The sequence below is a fragment of the Vipera berus genome, assembly GCF_964194415.1.
Source record: "Vipera berus genome assembly, chromosome: 2".
Classification (NCBI taxonomy): domain Eukaryota; kingdom Metazoa; phylum Chordata; class Lepidosauria; order Squamata; family Viperidae; genus Vipera; species Vipera berus.
Genome location: NC_138203.1, coordinates 219,536,916 through 219,561,229, shown reverse-complemented (window position 1 = coordinate 219,561,229; position 24,314 = coordinate 219,536,916). Strand labels below are relative to the sequence as shown.

At 38.2% G+C, this 24,314-nt stretch overlaps 1 protein-coding gene across 1 annotated transcript in view; it reads left to right on the top strand.

Moving 5' to 3' along the window:
• CACNA2D2 (calcium voltage-gated channel auxiliary subunit alpha2delta 2) overlaps positions 1 to 24,314 on the top strand; it is a gene marked incomplete at both ends in the record, with an annotated part of 725,967 nt that overhangs the window by 663,080 nt on the left and 38,573 nt on the right. Inside the window, 8 exons of the mRNA XM_081316808.1 lie at positions 1,664 to 1,753; positions 2,058 to 2,141; positions 8,339 to 8,413; positions 8,770 to 8,844; positions 14,906 to 14,977; positions 16,294 to 16,365; positions 16,947 to 17,008; positions 19,482 to 19,558. Of these exons, the coding sequence (XP_081172934.1) occupies positions 1,664 to 1,753; positions 2,058 to 2,141; positions 8,339 to 8,413; positions 8,770 to 8,844; positions 14,906 to 14,977; positions 16,294 to 16,365; positions 16,947 to 17,008; positions 19,482 to 19,558 (607 nt within the window). The remainder of the gene's footprint in view (positions 1 to 1,663; positions 1,754 to 2,057; positions 2,142 to 8,338; positions 8,414 to 8,769; positions 8,845 to 14,905; positions 14,978 to 16,293; positions 16,366 to 16,946; positions 17,009 to 19,481; positions 19,559 to 24,314) is intronic.

Below are 24,314 nucleotides of genomic sequence, written 5' to 3'. Positions count from 1 at the left end.
GAAAAGTGGGAAGGTTGAGAAGATTGAGAAGGAAGTTGCAGAAGTGGACGAGGGATTTACAAGCTATAGGGTTGAAGGGAAAGAGCAGTTGGGCATTTGGGCTGTGACCTTTATCTCAGTGTGACTGTGCTGGGAGACACAGGGTCAAAAGCCATTTAAAAGCTGGGGGTTTTGCAACCTGCAATCTTTTAAGAATAGTTAAAGAGAATCCAATGCAAGGCAAGGAAATGCTTTTTCTCTCTCCCCGCCATACCTCACAAATTTGGTAAATTAAAGTCTGTAATCTTCAAAATGTAAGCCAAATGAACTGAAAAAAAATGTTTTTTTGCAAAATATTGGTCATTATTTTGTAAAAAATGGGTAATAATACAAACAGAATTCAATACATCTGCGAGGTTATTATATCTGAGATCATTCCGAGTATCTTGATCCAAGATTTGGGGCTAATCCTAGCACATTTGATATCAAAAATATATTTCATCACAGCCTCTCAGTTGTAAATAGATGAATTAATAAATTTCAAATCATCTGTATATAGCACTATTTTTTTTTAATTCCATTTATATCCCGCCCTTCTCCGAAGACTCAGGGTGGCTTACAAGCTTAGCAGTATTTTTAAAGTTTTGCTGATATTAACAATACTGTATTCCATATCTCTCCCCAGCTTTTATATTCAATAGAAAAACCCATATTTTTTCTCCATAGAGACCAATGTTCTGTTTTCCCTGTATGGAAAAAAATAGATTTTGATAGCATACCTTTGAAACAGGTTTTAGATTGCTTATTTTCTCCAATATGTGGATTGTGATATTTTATCTATCTTACTGTTTGTTTTTCAAATTTGCACCTATGCCCTCCCCAGCAATGCCAGCTGCAGCAGTTGGACAATAATAAAACTATATCATATCACAACTAAAAAATACTCTGAAACTAACTTAAATGAGGTTCAGCTTCTAAAATATTTTTTTTAGATTAGGTTTAAAGGTAATCAAAGTGAGTAAATAGTATAAGTCATTAATAGAACTCTGTAGCTATATTTCTGAAACTCAAGATAAAAAGCATAATATGTATAAATCACTATGATAAAACTTAGAGGCAAAATATATATAATTGGCACTAGTTTTATGATGAAGTCCAAGCAGTTTCAGTGCAGGTACAACTTGGTTTGGACCCTAATGCAGTAGAAACATGTGAAGCTGCCAGTTTATAGACTGTGCTGGAGATGAGCTGAAAGAGGCCAGGCTTCCAGGTTTAGTGATAACTAGATTAAATTAAGCTATGAGTTAAAGGTGAAACTGTTAGATTGACTGAATAAACATTTTGACAAAATTGATTGCTCAGGCAGTCTTATTTAGCATGTGTCTCCAGTGTCTGCTGGACTGCAATAATTATATTTTCCAGCTGATAAAAGTGTATTCAAGTTGTAATTCAGCACATCTGGATTGCTTCAGCTGGAAGAATAGTGGCTTTGGGCATTTGAGGAGTCTGCTGTTTCTCAATCTGAAAGCTGCTAAAATTGTCAAACAAATAAATCCTCAAAGACACGCTGGTGTGAGCTTGCTGTACAAATGATGCTATGATATACACATACTGCTATATTTCATGTTTCTGGATGAATGCATGTTATGTGTTGTTAATTTTAGTCTCTTTCCGTTTCCTGCAGGAATATCTCAATGTCCTAGGAAGGCCCATGGTCTTGGCCGGAAACAAAGCAAAGCAAGTTCAGTGGACCAATGTCTATCAGGACGCTTTGGTAAGGAAAACAACTTTATGAAATATTGCAACCAGTTTTTCCCCACTTTCATTTGCTTGTGTGATTCATACATTGTAATATGGTTCAAATTAGATAAATACATTTAGTATTCAGTATCTCTTCAGATTCCCAAACCTGTTAATCTTGAGATGGTTTCTTCTCCCCATTTTTTTCTGGATCAAAGTCTAACTGCTTCACTCTTCAATATTATGAGTTAGAGATGCTATTATAATTCTGAATGGGCCAGTTACAGTCTTACAGATAATGCCATATTTTACTTTTGTTGTTGTTGTTACTTTTTTAGGGCCTGGGTTTGGTGATAACAGGCACTCTTCCTGTATTTAACCTCACTGAAGATAGTCAGTCTCGTGGGAGCAGTGAATGGAAGGTATGTTCCTATGTTGCAAGAAGCTGCCACCATAATCATATTGGGTGGTTGCTGTTATCCCCTCATCCCCTTTGCTTTGTCCAAGTGCTCCACAGAGAATCCACAGTATTCCTTTATTTATTCCTTGGTTTTCAGTCAAGTAACATCCTCAACTGACAATCATGTTTTCTTGAAATTGGCTCTAAATTGTTATCAAATCTTCTAAATGTATTTTGGGGGATGGACGGACAGACAAAAGATAAGATGCTAAATAGATACAACAGCCTTTCCCAATGGGTGCCTACCAGATATAACTGAGAATTCTGGGGATCATAGTTCACCACACATGGAGGGCAACATGTTGGAGAAGATGGGATAGAGACACTGCCACTTTTCCTGGGACTCCACAGTACTGACAGTAAGCCAGCAACCAACCAATATTCATACGCTAAAAAGAATGCAGTTAGATTCACAAACATTTTTTGTATAACAAAACTGTAAATGGAAGTGTTTCTTTTCTAAACATACTTAGTATCAGTAATATCCCATAATATAATTCTGAAGGTATATCTTATATCAGCAAGTAATGGAGAACGTTCTCTTATATATGTTGAATGAATTGGTCCTACAGTATAGGAAACAAAGAAAAAAAATACAATAGGCAAAAATAATACACCAATAAATTGTCCTAAACATTTATAATCACAGTTTAGGGGCAATTATGAGGAGGGAATGTAAAAGTATATAAGCATATAAATGATGTTAAATCTGTCCAGAATGGCAAACATGTGAAGGAATATTACTACAATCGAGTAAGACAAAATTGTCCCATTTCATTCATCCATAATTTCAGCTTACATTGCAGGTAAACTAAATTATCCTTTCACACCAAACCTATTTTGACAAATATTATTCATTTGATAACATGGGTGCAGGAATACAAGCAAATTACTGAGCAGAGTTATGTTTATTTCATCATTAATGTAAGCTGATTTTTTTATTTAAACAGGAAGAGTTTAATTGTATTTATTAAATTTGTACTCAACTGAAATTGAACTCTTTGAGATGCTTCTTAGAATATATTTGGCATGCAATGCATTTTGTTTATTGAGCGAAAAGCCAAAATTGTGTATTATTGAAATAGGAGAGATTCTATATAGGCCTAAATGCTATTGCTATCAAACTTAGAGTTAACTGTTGAAATGGTGAACTGTATGGATTTATATGTATTTTAGGATATTTATCATGAGTAATAATTTATGCCTAATTTACTGGCTCTCCTCTGCTGTGGAATCACATTGAAGACAGTCTTCAAAAAACTATGACAATGTTTTAGAGAGCAAGTAATGATCTGTTAAAAATACACTTGGACCCAAATTAATTATGAGATATGTAAGATTAAAGGCCTCATCAGGGATGGTCAACATGTATTATCTGTGTTATCAGATTGCAATTCCTGTATTTGTTTATCATTGGGTAAGACAGAAACAGCCCTTTCCTGAATATGAAGGCTGTCCATTTGGTCACTCATGCCCTGATCATCTCTCGTTTGGACTATTGCAACATACTGTACATGTACATACAAGGAGATACCCTTGAAAAGTATCCAGAAGTTTCACCTAGTACAGAATGCAGCTACATGGGCAATTCTGGTCACCCAAAGAAGGACACATTCGGTCCCAGTTTGCTTCTGGCTTCAGTTCAAGGTGTTGGTTATGACCTATAAACCCTACACGGCATAGGGCTAGGCTACCTACAGAGCCATTTTTGTCCCATTACATTAGCACATCCCACCCAGTCATGCAGGGAAGGAATGGACACCGTCAGTTAAAGAACTCCAAGGAAGAACGCCTAGGAAGATAAGTTCTCTGCCGTTGCCCCACCTTGTGGAATATTGTACACACACACACACACCAGGATGAGACGGCCTTCACTCTCCTAGCCTTCCAAAAAGGAGTCAAAACCTGGCTCTGTGGCCTCTCATGGGGAGCCCAAAGGAGTCACATAATAACAAATAATATTATTGAAGATTTTATTAATGCAGCAGCACAAATGTAGTGACTATATATTTGTACACTTTATCACTCTATATGGCAAGATGAACAAGTGCCACTAAGTAGATCACACATTTCTTTTTCTCCCCAGTGAGTAGATTCACAGCATGTCTACAAGCAATCTGTCTCATCTGCATTATGCTCCTACATCCCTACTTGTTTAGATTTATTAGCAGCAATAGATCTGCCATGGCATTCTATGTCAGCTTGCTTTTCAGCAGGCAATGATCTGTTTCCCAACTAGGTAAGTGACAAGGCCAAAGACCAAGCCATTTATTCTCCAGGGAGCCTAGTTATGGCTTCATAAAGCAGCATGGCAGCTCCATTGAAATGAGCATCCCATGCTGCGCCATTTAGTCGTTGACACGGTGGCTTCTTGCAGGTGTCTTTTTAAAGAAAAAAATGTACTTTTCTTTAGAAGAACCCAATAAAGGCTGGCTATGCATTTTCATCAGTCATTGGAAAGGGCCTGGTTTCTCCAATACTCTGGTGTGACTCCCAGGATTAATGTGTTTTATGCCATAGCTCAGAAAACCTAGGTGCAAAATGTCCAGTCCTCAATGCTGAGAATCAGATATTCCTTTTGAATTTGAGTTACAAGTTGTTCTTTAAATCACACCAAGCCTGGCTACATGTACCACTTAAAGGGTGAACACTGCACATAAGAAATTCACTTCCAGACTGCATTTTTCTCTGGCTCTGCCTTGCAAGCCTCTGATAAAATATTACCAAAGGATATTGATATTGGTAGATGCCATTAGATATTTCAATCATCGTTCACATAGTAAGGGAGTGCAACAATCCTCCCCAGATTTTTCAGGCATCTAGTATTCCAGATATCTCTCTGTTTCCTACAATGTAACCTTAAAGAGAGGGAATAAAATATAAATGCATTTATAACTGTTGTAAAGATTGGAATCCATTTCTTTATCTCATCTCTTTTCTATCTCTTTTCTTTCATTTCTGTCTTATTTATCACTTTTCTTTTACTTTTTTTCTCTTTTCTTTACATTACATTTATATTTAAAGAAAACCTAGCAGACAATTTTGTCTCCCAAAAAGTAGAGAAGGGAACTAGGGGATTAGCCATACTGGACCTCATTCTCATTAACAGGGATGAAATGATAGTAGAAGGTGTTGAAGCCACAGGAACCTTGGGGGGGGGAGTAATCATGCAATATTGGAATTCAACATTATGCAAGCACAAGCATTTAGAACACATTCAAACTAGTGTCTTGGACTTTAAGAGAGCTAATTTCAATAAACTTAGAGCTTGGGAATGATTCCATGGATGAGAATCCTCAATAGGAAAACAACTCAAGAAGCTTGGGAAATTTGAAAAGTGAGATAATAAAAACCCAGTCTAGCACGATACCAACAAAGAAGAAAAATAACAGTTCTCAAAATAAACCAGCATGGCTGCATAAAGAACTCTCTGGTAAATTGAAAGACAAAAAGGACAAGCATGTGCTAAGCACATTGATTTGTGCTTTAAATTGTAAGCCACCCTGAGTCTTCGGAGAAGGGCGGGATATAAATGGGATTAAAAAAAAAGTATAACAAGTGGAAAGAGGGGCACATAACTAAGGCAGAATATCAGCAAATAGCCCGAGCCTGCAAAGATGAAGTGAGGAAAGCTAAGGCTCAAAATGAACTAAGGCTTGTGACAAAAGTCAAAAATAACAAAAAAGCTTCTTTCAACATGTAAAAAACAAGAAAAAAGTGAAGGAAATGATTGGCCCATTAGTGGGAGAAGGTGGCAAGAAGGTGACAAGCAACAGGGAGAAACTATTTAACTTGTTTTTTGCATCCGTCTTTACATAAAGGGAAAAAACAGCCCAACCTATTAAAAACAGTACCTCAAAAAACAGATTAGAAAAACAAGTTAAGATAGTCTTTAAAAAGAGATTGGACAGCCATTTGTCTGAAATGGTATAGGGTTTCCTGCCTGAGCAGGGGGTAGGACTAGATGTCCTCCAAGGTCCCTTCCAACTTTATTATTATTAACCATATTACTAACTTAACAACTATAGTTAACAACTTGCCACTTAACAACCGTAGCAAGAAAGGTCATAAAATGGGGCAACTTTTATTGTTGTTGTTGTTATATTGTTTTAATTCTGCAAAAGAAAATTCAATAAAATTAATTTTTAAAAGGATCTGTCACATCAAACACATAATGGAGCTTTTAATTTTAAGATTTTAATTTAGTATCAAGAATTTGAAATAACCAACATACATAATAAAAAGGAAAGGTCCCAATCAACAGCTGATAATTCCATAATCAATTAATTTGAGAGCAGGGTCTTCGCTAATATTGTTGGAAAAGTATTTATTATTTATTTTTTATTTATTTATTTTAATTCCATTTATATCCCGCCCTTCTCCGAAGACTCAGGGCGGCTTTACAAACTTAGCAGTAAGTTTGTAAGTAAGTAAGCAGTAAGTAAGTCAACTTATGTACATTGTCGAAGAGAGATTTCAGCTAGACTAGTGCAGAGCAATAGTAGTTGTGAGAACTTAGCTATAACAACCACCATATGTTATCCTAAATGGAATGGAAAAGATGTAAACCACAGAGTTGCTGCCAAGAGCCAAAGTACAGAACTTCTTCAGTTTGACCACAGTACAAAAGGCAATGAATTTCCTTGTTTCTGTAGGTAGTTGAAGCTGACCAAAACTACAACCCATCTGCCCTTAGGAGAGGTTATGGGAGCAGGGAGCATTGCTACTAGCACTAATATTCTTCTCCTCCCATTTTCTTTCACTGGATGTTGCTTATGTGCAGTTTTCAGAATTGCTGGAATATTAGAAGAAAAATTTGACTCCAGAGAATTCTGGGATGCCACTAATAACTGATATACAGAAAAGTTATGACATAGATTTAGGTGACATTAATTAATTAAATTAATATGGACAGCCATTTGTCTGAAATGGTATAGGGTTTCCTGCCTGTGCAGGTGTTGGACTAGATGACCTCCAAGGTCCCTTCCAACTTTATTATTATATATAATGTAATGTAATATGATATGATATGATATGATATAATAATAATATAATATAATATATAATACAATACAATACAATAATAATTTACTTAGAAATGCTTATGCAAATAGTAAAACACCATGACATAATGTTCCTACATTTGAAAAGAACATATAGTTCAAATTTGTACTGGAGCAGAGGTGTGTAAACTTGGAGCAGGTGCTCCATGACTTGGACTTCTTTAAAGAAAGCTATCCCCTTATTCTAAACTGAGCTGACAAGCCAAATGGGGTCATGAGACCCCTGCAGGCATCAATAGCAATAGCAGTTAGACTTATATACCTCTTCATAGTGCTTTACAGCCCTCTCTAAGCAGTTTACATAGACAGCATATTGCCCGCAATAGTTTGGGTCCTCATTTTATCATCCTCGGAAGGATGGAAGACTGAGTCAACCTTGAGCCAATCAGGATCGAACTCCTGGCTGTGGGTAGAGTTTGAATGCAATACTGCATTCTAACCACTGCACCACCATGACCTCTTACAACAAATGTGACAAAGTTCATTCACGGCTGAGATATCTGGTACTATGTGTCCTCCAACTCTCTATTCAGCATTAAACGGACAGACATTCAGTTGACTAAATATTGTGATATTTTACACTTTCTCTTGCTGTAAGAAGGGGTTTTGGAAATTCTTTGACAGCTCACAGCTTACCTTGCATCCAGCCTGCTTCAGGAAATTAACACATCTTCTCCCAAATACTGAAGCAAAATTCATCTTGTGAAATACTAAATTCATCTTGTGAAAACATGTTGATATTTCCATTAGTTTCTCAGGTATACTTACGTATTGTCCACTTCTAGTTTTTGAACAATTTAATTGTAAAATGTAAAAGTATATGAGTTGATTGTTATATACTAACTAGACCAATGAATTCTGTGGAGGAAGTAGGCATGGCATACTCTATCCTCCTTCTCCAAATCAGTCACCTCCAGATGTGCCAGATTAAAACTCCTGGAATTCCCTGTCAGGACTACTCAAAGAGGTTGAGGGCTGCCTTAGACACAAACAGTAGAAATTAATAGAGTCAGCATCTCGACTGGCTCAATTTCAAATAATAGAATAATGAATGATGTAATGAATGAAACTGTCATTGTTGTTTATGTGTTTTCAGAACCAGCTCATCCTGGGTGTTGTGGGGATTGATGTGGCCCTAAATGATATCAAGAAGCTGACACCACGATACAATGTGAGTAGGGAAGATGTTATGTTCTTCAAACTCTGTCCTTTAAAAAAAGGAAGCAGGATAGGAAGAGGGGTGTTAGTTTTCTTAGGAGTGTCCTCCCTAAATTCTCTACTTCACCCCCAAACTGTCTTTCATCTTTCGAATGAAGATCACTACAGTAAGGCAAACTGAAATCCTTTCCTTTCATTTAGAAAATGTGATGGACCTTTATTCTCTGCTTGAGTTGGGTATTAGATAAGCAGGAGGTGACACAGAGTATCATGGTAAAGAAGCTTTGACACAACTCCATTCTGTCCTTTTGAGATGTAATCTGTTTCTCTTCAGGAGCATTTTCCTTTCTTTTTTGTCTTTCCATCTAGTTGGGTGCTAATGGCTATGTATTTGCTATCGACTTGAATGGATATGTATTGCTACATCCAAACCTGCAACCTCCGGTAAGAATACTTTTGGGCATGTGAATGTGTATTCAAAATCATTGCAAAAATATGTAGTGATTTAGTCCATCGTGTTAGCAGCAACCGCAAAACAGACAGTGTTAGAAAGACAATTTTTCCTCTTTCACCATTTTTTATCATGATGAGCTCTTCCATTTCCCCCCCCCCAAACTAACTGCAATAAGCTTGCCCTCTTTCATTTTTCCTGAAAAGACATTCTTGCTATTATGTGGATACTGAGTATGCCTGTCTAAAGGTGAGTATCTCGTACTGCCTGGATTGGAATTAATGAGTTGGGTGGAAATGTTAATGGTGGCAATTTTCCATTAGACTGAAAGCGTATTCAAACAGCTGTTACAAACAAGTGCACCACTCACATTTTAGCCACCTCTGAGTCACAGATTGACCACCATATGCCACCATCTGGCCAGAAAGTGAGCTTGGCAATTGAAAAGATCAGTCCTCCTGTTCTGTAGGATGTATAGCTGCATATACTTATTATTGACTAATAATCAAAGCTTGGCATAAATGTTTATAATGGATATGTGAAATGTAGCACTCATAAATTTTCTGGCCCAAAACGTTTTAGTGAATTAAGCATCATTTTTCCCCCCTTCACTGTGACTTTGTGAACTCTCCCGTCACTCCTTCCACTCTCTCTCTTTCATTCTTTGCCCCTTTGATGTTCATTCCTTTACATTCCTAGAACCTTGGGTCTCAACTTCCTGCAGGACTTTTTTCTCTAATCTAGTCAGGTGTAAAGCTTTTCTTCCAGAAAATTGATCTTTCCCTATGTCTATAATAGCAGAACAGACTTGCAAATCCTGTCTCTCACCAGAGAGGGCCAACAAACACTCTTAGGTTGTATTTGCAACCCTTGGGATGGTTTTCATGCAATCTTGAAATCCACACATCATTGTCACCAAATCTGACAGTACAGTTTGCTGCAAAAATTTTAAAAAGAAACAGTGGTGAACTTTTGCTTTTCACACTTTAAATCCTTTTACAAGGCTTAACATTTTCAGCACTTTAACGTTTGTCAGCTTTCTTGGTTTATTGCTTAGCTACTTTCAGGGTGGGGGATGGGTAGAAGGAGATAGTTCTATGTAAAATGTTTGCCTGGCCAACTCTTTTGATTTAGCTGTGTTCTTCTTGGGAGCCTTGCCCAATCAGCTTTTGGCATGGAGCCCCTTGCACAAAGACAAAAAAGATGTAACTATTAAATGCATTATAATGTCGATGAGCATTATAACTGACGAGAGATTTTCAAAGCTTAAATTAGAATTGCATCCAAAGATTTAGCTAATTACATTAACACCAAAATGTGTAATTTATCCTTTTTTTTAAAAAAGTGGGATTTTGAGGCTATAATCTTACGGATACTTTCCAGGGACTGAGCTCAATTTATTTATTTATTTATTTAATTTAATTTCTATACCGCCCTTCTCCCGAAGGACTCAGGGCGGTGTACAGGGCAATAAAATACAACATACAAAAATTAAAATAAATTAATCTAGCCCTAACAATAAATAATTAAAAATTAAAAATTAAAAATACCCCAAACCCATTAGACCAGGCCGGCTTGTTCAAATAAGTAAGTTTTCAGATCACGGCGGAAAGAGCCATCCGGAGCTCAACTTGACTTTGCTGGATTAAATGCGAAGATATACATAAGACTGCATGATGATAGTATGTCCCTCAGCTAGTTGTCCCATGAACACATTTGCTCATGGGTGTCAAATGCAAGTCAGCCACCGCAGCGTATGCTAAACATGGCAATCCTTGAAGGAGTAGCTACCTCAAATAAACACACAGGGACGACCTGCTTAATTTCCTCAGCAACAAAGTGAGAAAAAATAGCCAATTTGAGAATATACATTAGACAGGAACAGCACAATATCTGCTCATCAGTTAGCCATAGCAGAATTATGGCGTTTAACTGGATTAGGAAATATAGAAGCCCACTCTAATGGTGGAATCTGCAGTTGAAGTTCCATAATATGCACATCATGTATAAATGACAAGAGCTACTGAACTGAACCTTCACTTCAGTCATTCCCTTTGTCTTTATAGACATGGTTGTTCTAACTTACTGGCATTGATGATGACTAAGGATGTTGGGCAGTGTGAAATTCAGATATTTGGGATTTAAATAATTGTTTTGGCTGCAGGGTGGAATTCATTGACTGTGGGCAAATATGCTCATGTGCTTCAAGTAGAAGAAAAGCAGTGCTTTTTTTGTAAAGGAAAAAGGTGCCGGAACTCACACATGTCATATAACCCGCCTTGCCTACCCTACAAGGTTCCATCCAAAAAAGGTGCCGGAACTCCGTTCTGAGCATTCTATGAGGAAAAAAGCCCTGAAGAAAAGAAAATATGTTCCTGAGAGTCACAAAGCACATATTGGCTCATCTTGACAATATAATATATGTATTTCTCATTCTTTCTTAGCAAGTATAGGAAAGAATTAGCTAGACCATTTTATGAAATATTACTTGCTCGGGGGTATTAACCAAAAGAAAAGGAGTGGATGAAAGCCTTAGGCTAATTTATCTCAGAAGTTCTGCAATCATCAGAATGGAGCAAAAAGAACAGGCTTCTAGCTCAAATACTAGTCAGATAAATCTGTCATTGAAAGGGCAGCCAGAAATTAAGGAATTGAAAAATGGCATTGATCAGATTGAGTTACATTTCATTGGCAGAAATTTCCAGCTCAGTTCATCAGCCTTATTAATAGGCAGATGATGTGGCAGAGATGGACAGAAACCATAGCAATTTATTTAGTCACTTCACTGTGACTCTGATCAATAACAGTTCAAATTATTCAGCACAGTAAAATCACCCAAGGAACAGCCATAATTCTCTGTGTTTTGTGTGTGTGTGTGTGTGTGTGTGTCTTAAATCCAAACAACTTTCATAGCAATGCCTGTCTTTAAATAGTACCTTGTTCTTTCAACTCTAATTAGAAGACATTATTTTGGCATATGAGTAGAATATATCTTTCTGGACACTTGAGAATTTGACTACGGTAGTTTTGAATGCTTCCAAATAACAAGTTCCTATTTTCTTCATTAATTAATTGATTGATTCAAATGGCATTCAGACCTGCATTTGATGGAGTAAAGATTGAAAAGTGACTAGTAAAATTTTGTCCTGGTAATGTGGTAGAACTCTATCCTAATTTCACACCATTGATGTCTGGTTTCATTTTTGCATTTCTTCCTACTTAGAAATCGGATTACATTTGTACACAAAAAATGTTTAGTATCCTAAAACTTGGTTTGGAAATTTCAAACCAATGAAAGCACTTTTTTCTTTGACACCTTGGTATTAAGTGCTACGTTAATATCTTTTTTATTACAATAAACTGGTTAGTTATGCACAAAATGGAATAGATTCTAGCAAAGCTTTTCTTGGCCATATGTATTCTTTCTAACAAACTCAATTTTTTTTTGTTACCTCTGCTCACTGATGAACCATTTTCATTTATTAGGTCATTTCACTTCTACCACATAGCACTTCTATCACACTTCACAACTTTCAGTTCCAACTGGTATATAAGATACAAGAAATAAATATATTCACATTATCGTATGCCTTTCATAAATAAATAAAAGTACAATATAATTTCTCACTTAAATTCATGCATTTCTAGTGACTGCTGAAATGTCAAATTGGTTCTGCACATAACCTAAAGCCCTACTATGCTTCTCAAATTTTGTCTTGTCACTGTCACATCCTTTCAGTGTAAAATCCACTGAAAACCCTCCCAAAAACTGTTGAGGGTTTCTTTTCTTTCTGTTTTTTTACCTGCCCAGTGGGGTTTGACAAAGAACTTTTTTCTAAGCAGACACTTTTGAAACAATCATTCACAGACACACGTCCCTGCCATATGCTCTGGTAGGCCCAGAAATAGTTTTAGATTCAGAGTCTCTAGCTTTCTGTTGTAGTCCAGATTGATCAAGAGAGGGGCCTAGAACAATTCGCTGCAGCCAACTTACCACAGCCAACTCACCAAAGGACAACTTGTCATGGCCAACTCACTACAGAACAACTCACCACAGGACAAGAATTACAGTAATATTAAAAAAAATGTTGGCATAGAATCATTAAAGAAAGGATGCCAAAGGAGGAACAAAATGAAATGTGAATGACAAAAATTAAAATATTTTTAAAAATTATTTTAAATAATTAAATTGAATTGTTGAATTATCCAGCAGCACGTTGCCCTACCATGAGTTGGCCATTTTGAATTGGCCATGGCAAGTTAGCTGCAGCAAGTTGGCAATGGCAAGTTGGCCATGGCGAGTTGGCCATGGCAAGATAGCCATGGCAAGATGTCCCATTCCAACAGAGAGGTGTCTCTCCCTGCTGTAGAAGCCTTGAGAAAAAACTTTCTGGTTAACATACCATCAGTCATCCAGTGAATCATTTATTGAAGAATATATGTGCCGGGCTTCTAGAAGTCTCACAATGATTCAAGGATGTAGCTCTTGATAAGTATATTGATTGCAAAACCTAGAAACATGATAAAGAAGAAATCTGGCAATTATCAATTACAAGCTCTATTTATAATAGAAGTAAGGTTCAATTTTTTTTACTTCTTTTTTCTGCCAGTGTGGCATAATGGGCTGAGAGTCTCATATCTTTTGATGGCGGAAGCCATTAACAGCTCTGCATTGTTATTATAATGAAATAGTCTGGTCTTGTTGAGTGCTTCTGACTTGGCCTTTATAAGACAACATGCATTTAATCATCCATTCTTCATATCTCATTTCTATCCTGGCAAATCAACAGATCTTAGTTTGCCTACTACTAAGTAAACTATTAGGAACAGATATAACGAGATATTAAGGTAAGGTTATATTGTTAATAGGGGCAGCATGATGGCACAGTGGTTAAGACACTGGGCCTATCAGCTGAAAAGCCAGCAGCCCTGGTTTGAGACCTGAGTGCCATGCAATAGGGTGAGTTCCCATCCTTGCCCCAGCTCCTGGCAACCTAGCAGTTTGAAAGCAGGCAAATGCGAGTAGATAAATAGGTGTCACTTAGGTTGAAAGGCAATATTGGTCCATGACATCATGCTGTTCACATGACTGCAGAAATGTCTTCGACAGCACTGGCTCAATGACCTTGAAATGAAAATGAGCACTGCCCCCTAGAGTCAGCAACAAGCAGCGGAGTAAAATCCTAAGGGACTGCTTTACTTTACCTATATTATTGATACATTGTTTAAAAGAAGGGATGGCTTGCCTTATCTCTGAATCAGTTCTAAGTGTCTTACAGAAGAAGAATTAATTTTACAATTAAAGCATTCTTTCCAGTTACAGCTCCCCGTACATCTAAGTCTGAGATTCTTATGTGTATATGGAAAATTTCTATTTACTCCCAACAGCATACATTTGCATTTTGTACAAAATGTTTCAGTTACAAACTGTCAGCATCTCTAATTACTGAACATCATAATTTATAACAGCATTTATACTATGTATACTCTAGCCCTGCCTTAGGCATGAAATTAGCTGGGTTATCTTGGGCCAGTCACTGTCTCTCAGCCCTAGGAAGAAGGCAATGACAATCCACTTCTGAAAGACCTTGCCAGAAAAAAACTGCAGGGATTTGTCCAGGCAGTCAGTAGGAATCAATACTGCGTCACTGGATAGTGAGATGGGCGGCATATAAATTTAATAAATAAACACTGACTTGAAGGCAAAAAAAAGACTCTGTCAAGGCATAGAACAAGGATTGTTTTGACATGCTTATTGTGAACAGAATGATAATCTTGAATTCTCATCTCATTCACACCACCCATCACTTTGTTGTTGTTGTTAGCTGCAAAGTCGTGTCCGACCCATCATGACCCTATGGACAATGTTCCTCCAGGCCTTCCTGTCCTCTGCCATCTTCTGGAGTCCATTTAAGCTCACGCCTACTGCTTCAGTGACTCCATCCAGCCATCTCATTCTCTGTCGTCCCCTTCTTCTATTGCCCTCAATCTTTCCCAGCATTAGGCTCTTCTCCAGTGAGTCCACCTATCACTACTTTGGGGTTATTCTTTCAGATCATCAATTTTCAAGAACCTGTAACCCTGGATTTCCTTGATGCTGAACTAGAGGATGAGAACAAAGAAAGGGTAAGCGATAACAATAGATCAGCTCTGCTTTATCTGAGGCAAATACATATGTACCGTAATTATCTATTTTTAAAAAATTTGTATTAATGTTTATATAGTTCCTCTATCAAAGACTATCAGAGTAGCCTACAACAACCCCAAAAATGAAAATACAAAAACTATGATACAATTATTTAAAAACAAAGATTCTAATGGCATTGTAGCAATCTTTTCTCAGTGCAGAATAGTAAGCTTCTACAAAGTTTACTTTTACAAATCTAAGCATCAGATTTTTTTTCCTTTGACAAACTTACTGCTACATTGTCACAACAGGATTTTTGCAGTACTGGTGATGGCAATTTGGAATAATGTCTTTATGTATACAGGTAGTCCTCGACTTTGTTTGTTCAGTGACCGTTCAAAGTTACAACAGCACTGGAAAAAGTGATTTATGACCATTTTTCACACTTACAACCACTGCGGCAACCCCATGGTCATGTGATCAAAATTCAGACACCAGGCAACTGACTCATATTTATGACAGGGTCCTGTGGTCCCTTTTTGCGACCTTCTGACAAGCAAAGTGAATGGGAAAGCCAGATTCATTTAACAAAGATGATTGGGGGACTGGAGGCTAAAACACACAAGGAACGGTTGCTGGAATTGAGTATGTGTAGTTTAATGAAGAGAAGGATGAGGGGTGACATGATAGCAGTGTTCCAATATCTCAGGGGCTGCCCCAAAGAAGAGGGAGTCAAGCTACTCTCCAAAGCGCCTGAAAGCAGGACAAGAAGCAATGGATGGAAACTAATCAAGGAGAGAAGCAACCTAGAACTAAGGAGAAATTTCCCGACAGTTAGAACAATTAATCAGTGGAACAACCTGCCTCTAGACACTGGAAGTTTTTAAGAAGAGACTGTCTGAAATGATATAGGGTTTCCTGCCTGAGCAGGGAATTGGACTAGATGACCTCCAAGGTCCCTTCCAACTTAACAACCGTGGCAAGAAAGGTCATAAACTGGGGCAAAATTCACTTAGAAAATGTTTCCCTTAGCAATAGAAATTTGGGGCCCAATTGTGGCTGTAGGTCGAAGACTACCTGTAATTACATAATTATTTCTTATACTTCTGTATAGTAAATTGCATATTTATGTGTATGTGCATTTATACCATAGTATGAATCATGCATGAATGCAGATCCTATCCTGTTAAGAGATTTTCTTGGGATTTGAACAGAAGAGTATATAAAAAGGTAACTGTAAATGCAGTTCCTGTGTGCTACCACTGTTATGTATCCCCACCCAACTTGATAGCATTTTCTGTTCTCCCATCTTTAGATTCGCCGAAGCATGATAGATGGAAATAAAGATCAACAATATATTAAGACTCTGATAAAATCCCTTGATGAGGTAAATATGTTGGACTTTTAAGTCTGAGCTGCCAGATTTCAAAAAGAGTGGCCCTTTTTTGGAACATACAGGGAGCTGGGAACTAGGATATGAAAAATATGATTTTCATGGAATTAAATCATTATTCCATTTGGCCAAGTCTCTTAAGACTTGCTTGGTTCCTACACCTGATGTTAAGGTATCTGTGGAGACCCTGTTGTGTCTTTTATGAATGTTGGGAGTGCTGTTTTGGTCTGGACAGTCATCAATTTTTTTAACTTGCATATTACAAATATTGCAAACTTCCCAGAGTCTTTTTGGATTTGAGCAGTCTTAACATTTAAATTCATTATATGTAGAACAATCTCAAAAGACTTCACAGAAATTTCCAATATATTAGAATACAAGAACTAGATTAGTAGTTGGGATTGGTTAGATTAACTGGAATATATACTTAATGTTAATTGTGATGTACATTGGTTTATTTACCATTTATTTGAGGAAGAATGAAATGTGGCCAAAAATCTTTGAAATCAGCTAGTTAATGTTTTTCATAAATGTAATGAGCACTATTTAGTCATTCATTCCTTTTGACTCTACAGGGGTATATTGATAAAGTTCATAGAACCTATACTTGGGCACCTATCAAAAGCACAAACTACAGGTAAGGAAGTAGCCAAGTAAAACACAGACTTCTTCTATTTGTTATACAGTACCTCTTCCGGAAGTGATGATTAAAAGAATGCTTAGGAGAAATACTCTTAAGAGATGCAATTCTCTGCTGATGGGGAAAAGACACCACAAATGCATTCCCCTCTCTCTCTCTCTCTCTCTCTCTCTCTCTCTCTCTCTCTCTCTCTCTCTCTCTCTCTCTCTCTCTCTCTTTCTCCGTCTCTATTTCTCTCTCTCTCTGTCTCTCTCTCTTTCTGTTTCTCTCTCTCTCTGTCTCATGACTGTGTTCTTCAGAATTTTATCTAATGTGCCAAAGGTTTAGTGATTGACCATAATGATTTAAACAGATAACCTTTTAGCAGGTAGAGCTTTCAGCCAATCTTGGTTAGTTTGGGAACCTAAGCAGGGCAGTTTCTGGTGAGTACTCAGGCTGAGATCCCCTTAGGAAACCAGTTTTTAAGCTAAATTGTGGGGGTTTTTTTAAAAAATCCCAGAAGAAAATAATGGCAAACTGCACCTATATTTTTCTAAAGAAAACTACACAGATGTGTCCATATAAGCCATCAGAAGTCAGTCTAACTTGAAAGCAACTTTACTAAAGTTGATAGCCAATATTAGCCAAAGGATTACAACATAGTGGCTTGATCTTTTAAGTTGTTTTGAAATTCTTTATTTTTCACCGAAGTACATGTTTAGAATTCAGTAATAAAGTCTGTTAGAGTATTTTTGAGATCATCCCTTTGAAAACTGGGTCAATCACAGCACACTAGTAGAAACTCTGGTACAAGAACAATTCAGTGTCAAACAGTGTAACAAATGTAGTCATTGGTAGTTATTGTGAGTGCTTAGGAGGACAGGAAAGGTGACCCCTTGACATTTTTTGACACTTCTGCTCTAGAGATTATGATATCATCCAGCTATCATTGTGGAAATAAAAAGCCTCTCTTCTTTAATGCTATGTCAGCAGAGCAATAGCCGGTTGATGCTACAAATGGCTGGTGCTGAATTATACAGTGGCAGATGTTCTTTGTGGATCCATTTATATTTATTTATTATTATATTTATTTATTATTATTATATTTGTATACCGCCCTTCTCCCGAAGGACTCAGGGCGGTGAACAGGGCACATATAAAATGCAAAATACAAAAGTTAAAAGGGAATTAAATAGGAGCCCGAGCTAAAACAATAAATAATGGTATAAAAAACCCACAAAAAAAACCCCAACACATCCCCCATCAGGCCAGGCCGGCTTGTTCAAATAAATAGGTCTTCAGATCGCGTCGGAAGGAGCGAAGGTCAGGCGCCATCCGGAGCTCAACTGGCAGCTGATTCCATAAGTCCGGGGCGCCCACAGAGAAGGCCCTCCCCCTGGGGGCCACCATCCGACATTCTCTGACCGGTGGCACCCTGAGGAGGCCCTCTCTGTGGGAACGCACAGGGCGGAGGGAAGTTGACGCCGGCAGCAGGTGATCCCCGAGGTACTCTGGACCCATGCCATGTAGGGCCTTGAAAACCATAACCAAAACCTTGAATCTCACTCGGAAGACTGTGCCCTTAGGTCTTGAAGGGTAGAAATAAAATCTGGGAAGAAGCATCCATTGATTTTTTTTAAAGCATAACACTTTTCCAATGTATATATCCTCCCACTATAATGTAATAAAAGGGAGCTACTTATTATAATATGAAGATTATATCATGTTTGAAATCTGCAACCAGAAACTGTTAAGTGAGGCTGCCATCTAGTGTGTTGTTGTTTATTGCAAATATATATATTCCTCTGAAATTTTCTAGGAAAACCAATTTATCACTAGATGGCTCAACAAATAGCCAGTTGTTTCTAATCCAGCTATCTGAGAATCATGCATAGAATAAGAGATATTTATGTCTGCCATGAATTTGTGTTTCAGAATGAAGTCTTGATATGGCATGGCAAACAGACTCTCCTGGGAAAGACATTGTAAACTTAACTTCCTCAAATCTTCATTTCTAATTCTGCTTCCAACAAGTGTCCTTTAAAGATACTGGTTTTATTCTTAGCTGTATTTCATTCCTGACAAAGACAGACCATTCTGAGATTCAGTCTTGTATAACATCAGTTCATTAAATGTTCCTTGGACAATTTGCAACATCCAACACTTTCATAGAGGTCTTAAGACAGGTGGCCTCAGTCCAATTCCTTCCAGATATATCAGTCTTCAACCCTGATGATCTCGCAAGCCAATTTGTTGCCGTAAATCATGGGTGTCAAACTTGCCGCATCATGTGACGTGTCGTGACATACTGAGACTTTTTTTGCATTGCCGGAGCTGGTGTGGGCACGGCCTCCATAAGATGCAACCCGGCCAGGCTGGAAGTTTAACACCCCTGCTATAAATCTTCAGTTATTGTCTTCTATTCAGACTGTTTTCATCACCAGTGCAGCTGCTTTGATAACGCTGTGATTTCTCTCTTTTCCTTTTCCAGCTTAGGTCTGGTCTTACCGAATTACAGCAGATCTTACATCCAAGCTAATCTAAGTGACCAGATTCTCCAGGTGAAGTGTAAGTATATGTTTTTATTTTCCTCCTGTCCTTTCACATACCCTTTGACCCTAAACCCACCAGCTAGCCTAAGGATGATTTCCAAGAGAAAGCAAAATGCCTAAATGTTAACGCTTTTAAAAATGTATCAAATTAAAAAAAAATTCCTACCCAGAGAAGAAAAGAAAATTTCATTTTATTTGTGAAAGAATAATGCAGGCTTCCCAGAGATGAAACGATTTATCAGATCCCTTGCAATGAACGTTTAAAAACATCCAGGGGAGATGAGGTTGAGTTGTTACTTTATATGCTTTTCGTGTGGTAGATTATAATAGCAGCTGGTTAATTTGAAAACTGGGAAATTTTGCATGTTTCTTTCTGTTTTGTTTAAATTTGTTTTAAGCCATCCTTATTTTTATTTAAAGTTTGAATTTCTTTGCTTCTTGTCCTCACTAAGTTACAATTAATCTATGTACTTGTGTGTTTGCTTCCCCTTGTGTGTGATCCTGGGCTCTGCTCTCTCATCAAAGGGTGTGAGGAGCTTTCAAGGGAGTTTTTAACATCCTGTTCTGAGCGATTCTGCCTTTTTCTACCTGTGTCTGTCCCTCTGTCTCTGTCATTCCTCTTCTTTCTCAACTCTCTCTCTTCTCCCACCTTTTGTACTCCATACTCACGCTGTTACTTATGGCGACTAAAAAATTTTCACCTTCAAGGAAATTTAGAATGATTCCTTACAATGTATGCTGAAGAATGACATCTTGAAGATTTTCTTATGCCAATGGGTTTCAAAATACAGGTAGTCCTTGACTTACAATCACAACTGGGACCAGCCTTGGTGGAGCAGTGGGCTAATGCCTCCTTAAGTAACACCAGCTGCCTGCAATTAGTGCAGGTTCGAGTCCCACCAGACTCAAGGTTGACTCAGCCTTCCATCCTTCCGAGGTAGGTAAAATGAGGACCCAGATTGTTGGGGGCAATAAGCTGACTTTGTAAAAATGCCGCTGGGGGGGGCGAAAGCCCTAATAAGCAGGCATATACATAGAATGAAGGCTATTGCTAAGCACATTGATTTGTGCTTCTTAGATCGTAAGCCGCCCTGAGTCTTTGGAGAAGGGCGGGATATAAATGGGATTTTTTTTAAAAAAAAATGTCCATTTGCTAAACAAGGCATTTGGTAAGTGAGTCACATCCAATTTTATGAACTTTTTTGCCGTTATTGCTAAGCAAGTCATTGCAGTTTTAAAGTGAATCACATGCGATGAAGTAAATCTGGCTTCTCCCATTGGCTTTCCTTGATGGAAGTTAGTGTGGAGATAGCAAATGGTAATTACATGGCCCCAGGATGTGGCAGCCATTATAAGAACGTGCTGATTGCCAAGCATCCAAATTTTGATCACATGATTGTAGGGATGCTCTGATGGTTATAAGTGTGAGGACCAGTCCGAAGTCACTTTTTCAGTGCCATTGTAACTTCATTCACTAAACAAATGGTTGTAAGTTAAGGACTACCTGCATATAGGCTCTTCTGACAAAGAATGGCTAGAACCATCAATCGCAGAGTGGTCTTACCCTTAAATGGACTGATCCAGCCCCGGAACAAACCATTCCAAGTACTCTGGACATAGTATAATATTAATCAGGCCCACACCATGAGTTTCTTGAAATAGTTAAAAGATGGGTGATTTGGCATATCTCTAGCCTAGACGCTGCCCCAACTTGCTCACTTTTAATTAAATTAGTTTTAACCCCATTGCATAAAGACATTACAGCTGAAGTCCTTTCCAATTTACTTGGGAATATAAAAAATCCTTTCAATAAGAATTTCTTTAAAAAAAACTATGACACTAAGAAGAAATGAGAATCATCTTTCTCCTGCTATTTAAGCTACCACTTCTCTATCTATAGAAAGAAAAAATAAAGATCATCTAGTTTTAAGTTGGGGGGTATGGGTCTAAGCTGCTTAAGGGGCTCCTACAAAGACGAGGGGGTTAAACTATTTTCCAAAGGATCAAAAAGCACGACAAGGAGGGAAACTAATCAAGGAGAGAAGCAACCTAGAACTAAGGAGAAATTTCCTAACATTGAGAGCAATCAACCAATGGAATAGCTTGCCTTCAGAAGTTGTGCGTACTCCATTACTGGAGGTTATTAAGCAGAGACTGGGCAAACTATTTGTCTGAAATGGTATAGGGTTTCCTGATCGAGCAGGGGGTTAGACTAGAACAGGTATGTCAAACTGCTGGCCCATGGTCCGGATGCGTCATGCCGAAACCGCACCCACCCCATTGCTGGTAATGGGAGAAAAGTTCCGATATGCCGTGCAATGTCATGTGATGTCGGGAGTTTGACATACCTGGACTAGAAGACCTCCGAGGTCCCTTCCAACTCCATTATTTTATGTTCTATATTTATGCTTCCAATGTTTTGTAGGAGCATTTGGTGCAGTATTATTGCTTAGGGGGGAAAATTGCCATCCCATACTTTCCGGATGAAAAGTTACGTTATGAAAAAGAATTGTTGCAAAGCCTCTTCCCTAGCATGGAAACTTGGCACAAATATGTTTTTGACGTGGGAAGTGTTTACAAGTAGGTAACTCTCTTGTCCCCTTCATGGATTACTGCCTTGTCATGGCGAAGGGGCTTGTGTAATTCAATGAAGCTATGAGCTATGCCGTGCAGGGCCACCCAAGACGGACAGGTCATAGCAGAGAGTTCTGACAAAACGTAATCCACTGGAGAAGGAAATGGCAACCCACTCCAGTATCTTTGCCATGAAAACCCCATGGACAGTACCAAAAGGCAAAACGATATGACGCTGGAAGATGAGCCCCTCAGGTCGGAAGGTGTCCAATATGCTACTGGGGAAGAGCAGAGGGCTACTACTAGTAGCGCCAGAAAGAATGAAGCGACTGGGCCAAAGCCGAAAGGACACTCAGCTGTGGATGTATCTGGTGGTGAAAGATTTTTTCTCCATAGGAACCTGGAATGTAAGATCCATGAATCAAGGAAAGCTGGACGTGGTCAAACAAGAGATGACAAGACTGAACATCGACATCTTAGGAATCAGTGAACTAAAATGGACAGGAATGGGTGAATTAAATTCAGATGACCATCAGATATACTACTGCGGTCAAGAATCCCTCAGAAGAAATGGAGTAGCCTTCATAGTCAATAAAAGAGTAGGAAAAGCAATACTGGGATACAATCCCCAAAATGACAGAATGATCTCAGTTCGAATCCAAGGCAAAACATTCAATATCACAGTAGTCCAAGTCTATGCCCCAACCACCAGTGCTGAAGAGGATGAAATTGACCGGTTCTATGAAGGCCTACAGCACCTTATAGAACTAAGACCAAAAAATGATGTCCTTATCATCATGGGGGATTGGAATGCTAAAGTAGGAAGCCAAAAGATAACCAGAATAACAGGCAAGTTTGGCCTTGGAGTACAAAATGAAGCAGGGCACAGGCTGATAGAATTTTGTCAAGAGAATACGAGGGTCATAGCAAACACTCTTTTCCAACAACCCAAGAGATGGCTCAACATATGGACATCACCAGACGGTCAACACAGAAATCAGATTGACTATGTGCTCTGCAGCCAAAGATGGAGAAGCTCTATACAGTCAGTAAAAACAAGACCAGGAGCTGTCTGTGGCTCAGACCATGAGCTTCTCGTTGCAAAGTTTAAGCTTAAACTGAAGAAAGTAGGGAAAAGCACTAGGCCACTCAGGTATGAATTAAATCATATCCCTGTTGAATATACAGTAGAGGTGACAAATAGATTTAAGGAATTAGATCTGATAGACAGAGTGCCTGAAGAACTATGGACAGAGGTTCGCAACATTGTACAAGAGGTAGCAACTAAAACCATCCCAAAGAAAAATAAATACAAGAAAACAAAATGGCTGTCTGAGGAAGCTTTGCAAATAGCTGAGGAAAGCAGGGAAGCGAAAGGCAAGGGAGAAAAAGAAAAATACGCCCAATTGAATGCAGAATTCCAGAGAATAGCTAGAAGAGATAAGAATGCCTTCTTAAATGAACAGTGCAAAGAAATAGAAGAAAACAATAGAATAGGGAGGACCAGAGATCTCCTGAAGAAAATTGGAGAGATGAAGGGAACGTTTCATGCAAAAATGGGCATGATAAAGGACCAAAATGGCAGGGACCTAACAGAAACAGAAGAGATTAAGAAGAGGTGGAAAAATTACACACAAGAACTATACAAGAATGAGCTTAACATCCCAGATAACCACAATGAGGTGGTCACTGACCTCGAACCAGACATCCTTGAATGTGAAGTGAAGTGGGCCTTAGAAAAGCTGAGCAACAAAGCTAGTGGAGGACAGTATTCCAGCTGAACTATTCAAAATCTTAAAAGACGATGCAGTAAAAGTGCTACACTCAATTTGCCAGCAAATTTGGAAAACTCAGCAGTGGCCACAGGATTGGAAAAGATCAGTTTACATTCCAATTCCAAAGAAAGGCAGTGCCAAAGAATGTTCAAACTATCGCACCATTGCACTCATTTCTCATGCTAGTAAAGTCATGCTTAAAATCCTACAAGCTAGACTCCAGCAGTATGTGGATCGAGAACTACCAGAAGTACAGGCAGGATTTTGAAGAGGCAGAGGAACTAGAGATCAAATTGCCAACATACGCTGGATCATGGAGAAAGCTAGGGAGTTCCAGAAAAACATCTACTTCTGCTTCATTGACTATGCTAAAGCCTTTGATTGTGTGGATCACAAAAAACTGTGGCAAGGTCTTAAAGAGAT